Source organism: Lottia gigantea (assembly GCF_000327385.1).
Source record: "Lottia gigantea unplaced genomic scaffold LOTGIsca_1, whole genome shotgun sequence".
Taxonomy (NCBI): Eukaryota; Metazoa; Mollusca; class Gastropoda; family Lottiidae; genus Lottia; species Lottia gigantea.
The window spans coordinates 4,328,169-4,333,627 of record NW_008706746.1 but is presented as its reverse complement, the minus strand read 5'-3'; the positions used below and the strand labels follow the sequence as shown (position 1 = coordinate 4,333,627).

Here is a 5,459-nt window from a genome sequence, read left to right as displayed (position 1 = left end):
GATGAACCCTATTTAAAATCAGAAAAACCGAAAAATAATTAGTACGAGTTATTGCCCTTGTTCTTGAAAACACGTTCAATTTTAGGTTGTAAACACTCGAGAAGGCATAATTCTCGATGGATGACCCAAGGATAAACCCTATCGAAAATCAGAAAAATCGAAAAATATTTAGAATGAGTTCTTGTTCTTGAAAACGCATTCAATTTTTATCATTAACACTCTAGAAGGGACAATTCTTGATGGATTTTGACGGAACTTGGTGTGAGTGTTAGTAATCACCTAAAGATAAACCCTATCAAATATTAGAGAAATTGAAAAATATTTAGTATGAGTTATTGCCCTTGTTCTTGAAAATGCGTTCAATTTTTAGCACGGATTTATGATAAGATCTCGCACAAGTTCTAACTTGACGCATTTTTGATGACTGTTTTTTAGTTATTGCCCTTGACTTATGAAAAACGCGTCAAAATTTGTTTGTGAACACAATAGAGACTACAGATTTCATCAGATTTTAATGAAATTTGGTATGATCATTTATATTGAATTTGACGGTCTTTCAATGAACGGTTTTTGAGTTAGTGCCTTTGACTTAGGAAAAACGCGTCAAATTTTGTTTGTGAACACAATGGAGAATACAGCTTTGAACTGATTTTAATGAAATTTGATGTGATCATTTATATTGATGAGATCGTGGACATTTTTGAACTTGATGATTTTTCGATGAACGGTATTTGAGTTATTGCCCTTGACTTAGGAAAAACGCATCAAAATTACTTTTTTCCCTTGATTAGAGTTGTGTGATTTAATTATTTGTTGTATTTGGGTTATTGATATTGAATTAAAAAAATTGTGTGGAATTACTCAGCATAAATAACTGGCATATATATATATAATTGAATTCAAACTAATAAAATCTCTTCAATATGAGAAAATACGTACTTTAGTCACTAAAGACTGTTTTATCTTTTCTGCCAGCTGTCAGTGGGGGTATGTTACCTTGCCTTGCAAGCTATCTTTTTTCGATATTCCTGACAGCAGGCAACAGGTCTGCGATTTTGTAATCAGGTAGGTTGTGTAACTTGGAATCAAAACATTGCTTAAAAGGTTGTTTGAATCTTCTTTCAAGATAAACAATGGTAACACTGACTTTAGTAAACACTGGGAGATTGATAACACTACATTCATACTTAAATATCTGAATTTACATTCTAGCCTAGAACACATTCCCAGGTAGGCCTAAACTGTACAGTTTTTTTTTTGTCCGAGATATCGGTACTCTTGGAATTCTAAAATCTTTCCTTGTAACCAGTCTCCATACTGCTTCTTTTCTATTGTCTGGCTCGGGAAACCAAGAAAAGTATAACCGATCTCAGCTTCGTATGATGGTTCAAAGAAGAAAGGTACGGAATATCTGTCTACTCCAGGATCGATAACTCTATGTTGAGTTGCTTTCAGACAATTTCCGGTCATAATAGACAACATGTCTCCTATGTTCATCACCAAGGAATTCGGTCTTTTTGGAACATCAACCCATTGACCAGATCCTAATTTCAGTTGCAGTCCTGGAAATCCCAAAGTAGACAGCAAAGTAATGAATCCAGAATCGGAATGCTCCGAGCAACACAACCTTACGTCACCATCATGATTATTTGAATCATGATTTTGGGGATAATGAAGAAGTCTAAGAGTTGATAATGTATCTGGTATAAACGTGGAATCTAACCAATTTTCTTCTAGTCCACAACCTAGGCACACCAAACGACAAATTTCTAGCCCAGCATTAAACAATGCATCGAAATATGAAACCATATATGCCTTGAACTCTTCGTGACCGGAGGCATCAGTTGGCCAAACATTGTATTCAGAGAACATTACATTCTTTTCAGATTTAGTCTTGGAATTTAACCCTATTTCAAACCCTTCTTTAACAGAAGTACCAGCATCTTGAACAGGGAAGGAACCGCGGTAGATGTTTTTATTGTCAGGATTCCAGAATCGTCGATGCAGCTTATATTTGGTCTCATTGGGTAGCGCAAAGAACCATTGGCACCATTTAATCAGTTCTTCTTCGTCGTAACCAGGAACATTATCAATGTACAGAAAACCAATAGTCTCTAATGCATGGAACAATTTGTTTGCTATGCTGACTCTGTATGCTGGATCCGATGCTTGCTTAAGGTCAATCACAGGAAGTGAGATTATATCCATGATGATCTGGAAAATAAAAAAATTATATCAATATATAGGTTGAAAAAGTTCAGATTTAGTTTGATCATTTTATTAAAAAAAACTTTTCTTCACGTTGTGTTTTCGTACAGTCAAGAATCATAATAGAATACAAGCCATTTTTTCTTGGATATATGTATTTAAAGGAACATTGAATAGTCATTTTATTACTTTATCAACTTTCATAGTAGACTGTTTGTAATTAGTAAAGCATTTCAGCAATAAAGGGTATGGTTTTTGCCAGAATAAAAGCCAACTTCGGTTTGTTCGCACTTTCAATGATAAGTATTTTTTCAAATATAAATCGCATACAGAAAATCAAACTAGTGAAAAGAAAGGTTAGATAAAAAGCAAGGGAATTGCGAACTGTGAGTCAAAATCAGAACTGTTCTCTACATGCATAATATTTTACATAACTAAAACCCCATCTTCCGTTCTGAGAAGCATATAATCTATCTCAATTTAATTTTTGTTTCGTGTTTCTTCTTCAGGTAGCTACGTTTGCCATACATAATCTATCGAGATTCTTCTTTAAATCTTGTCCTATATATAATTGTTACCCATTCGTATAAAAGGTTGTTACAATTTATGCAATACTGAAGTTTTTTTTTACAACGAATGTCTTTGCTGCCCTCATATAGGCTATTGAACAAGATATATTGATTGGTTGAATATTAAATAATATAGAACTTATAAGGTTGTCCCTCTTGTAGCAAGATAGCTACAAATTTGGCACAAACTACAAAGTTGGAAGGTAGTATAAGGTTTTATAAAAGACACTCTCTTATCGAAGCACTGGCCAATAGGTCACAAGAGACTTTGGAATACATCAATATGATAAGAAATTACTTCAGGAGAGATTTACAAGATAAACAGATAATTCAAAAATACAAAGCGATTGCTTCAGGTATTTAATGAAAGGGGGTCTAATCTACCAAGGACAAGAACATTTCTCAGGTTTTTATTCCTTTTGTAAGCAGTCACAAAAAATGTATTATTTTTAAACAGTGCGATAGGCCCTACTGGCTCCTGTGGATGAGGGAATTCGTCCTGAAGTCCTTTATAAAAGCGTTTGAATATCACAGAGATATTTTAGCTGTAGAATTGTAGATGGCAACGAAAGGTATAAGAATTTGCAATTTAATTACGCCAGAAAAGGTGTGGAAATTAATTTTGGAATAAAAGTTGGTGTATATCACTTCTTCAATTTTTTCTTGAAGACTCGTCGGCCAGTCGCCACCATGTAAACATCCGTCGCCCGTCGACATGTAAACAAAGTTCTTTGAAATATACTTTAATATCGAGTTTCTTTCATTAGAGTGAAACTTGGTCCTTTGAATACAGATACAGTGGTATCCAAGAAATTTGAGATAATTGCTGTAAGTTTTATAGAAGGATGGTGATTATTTAAAATTTCAAAATACTCCCAAAATGATTCTGTCCAAATAATGAAAATATCGTTTGATTGAAAGTCGACACCAATAGTCGTTCGGATGAACTTGACCTAGCATCAGAATTTTTCATAACTTGAAATCTAACCCACGGTTACAAATCGCCTTGCGGGTGACAATTCTTATTACCATTCAGCACTGAATAACTACAAGCAATGGTTACAAGTAAATGTGGAATTGTGGTGTCGATCTTGTGTTATATTTGTTTTCTGTGGTAAAATATACCCTACCTCCCGAACAGTTCAATTACCTACTTATCTTGACCAGGTATTTTCTCTTATAATTAAATATATTCACCTGTACAACCCATTGCTAATGTACAATTTCAATGTAAAGGGCTATAATGCAATGAAAATAGCAGAAAACTAGAAGGCATTAAAGGGATTGTAAAGAGGTTTTTTTTAATTGTTTATGTGTATTGGGAACAGTGATAGCATCAATTTGCACCATTCCAATTTTTAGTCAGACATCGGATGTTCTGCAATGTTTCTGATACACATCAAAAGTTTAGAAAACATCTTTCCAATCCCTTATTTAAATTAAAATGCTAATACTTTTTCTGTTTATCATGACTGTATATACATGGACATTTATGATTGGCTAAAACTCTAAATTATATGCAATAACCACTTAATGATATGATAATTCATTAGAAACACCAATTAATCAAACAGTTTGCTTAATTTGACACAAAAAAAATAATGAAAACAATCTTTACGCACCATCTCTAACGAACGAAAGCTATTCTGATCAATATATGTAACTATAACTGTTCGTCATTAGCGAAGAACCTATGTCATTTGCGCAGCAATAAAACTATGGAAGATTCTAGAAAGTCATGCAAATTGCTGCATGCTAATGAGCTCGCCCAGCTTGTAACTTGTTTACACGACTACGACTACGAGTAGGCCTATATGTACCTACCTTCTGATATGCACCAAGTATTCTTACTCTAGTGCACTAGTCTATCATAATTATACAGTTCCAAATAAGTTCACCGATTTAAAGAGGGGGTTAAAGGGACATAGTCGTGTAAACATTGGATTTTCCAGTTGAACATAATTATTCAAATTCAGCTGTCTTTATCAATCTTTAAAATGTAAAACCTTACATCTGTTTCGCATGTAATATAAAATAAACATATGCGGGAATGACGATCCCATTTGTTGGTACACTGCATCTTAAAGAATGAAAAAAAAAAAAGAATTCTGAAACTACTCATTAGTGCGCTTACCTGGTATCATAACGGTTTAGATTCAAAGCGTTTAAGGCCGCGTATTCTCGTAACGATCTTAACGCCAGGATATTTTACTTCTTACAAGGCCATCCATATAAGTTTTGACAAGGGTTTAAGTCCGAGGACGTAGGCCTATTGTGATAAAGCTCAGTGACTCTGGTTTAGTCGCAAGTGAAAAAAACTGATAACTGTCAACTAACATTGAACTTTGTTCAGAATAAAATCTCTGAACAAGGCAGATCGAAGTTACCACTGGTAGAATCCGGGTGTAGCTGGTGTTGGCTGCTTTAATTCGGCAATAGGTGGAAACGGGCGTCATCAAGAAGATTTTGATCAGTCAATGGATAATATCATTTCCTCATATATTTGTTTTAGCAACAATTGGATATTGTCGTTGACGTATAAGCGGTCGGAATCCGTGACCAGTTGACAGCAGTGTCGGTCAAATTTGTAGGTATGAGCGCACTTTACGAGATAACGAGCATACTCTCAGTTAATTGTTAAGTTGTTTTAAACCGGTTGCAACTAGATATCATTGTCAAATA

The 5,459-nt window shown here is 34.3% G+C and overlaps 1 protein-coding gene across 1 annotated transcript; it reads right to left on the bottom strand.

Annotated features, from left to right (window-relative positions):
• Window positions 1-1,100: 1,100 nt before the first annotated feature.
• On the bottom strand, window positions 1,101-5,041 carry LOTGIDRAFT_227971 (hypothetical protein). The gene is made up of 2 exons (XM_009045638.1): window positions 4,912-5,041; window positions 1,101-2,214 (listed from the first exon to the last, which is right to left on the bottom strand). Exon 2 carries the CDS (start codon window positions 2,206-2,208, stop codon window positions 1,237-1,239), a length of 972 nt encoding a protein of 323 aa, XP_009043886.1. The 5' UTR covers window positions 2,209-2,214; window positions 4,912-5,041; the 3' UTR covers window positions 1,101-1,236.
• Window positions 5,042-5,459: the final 418 nt, after the last annotated feature.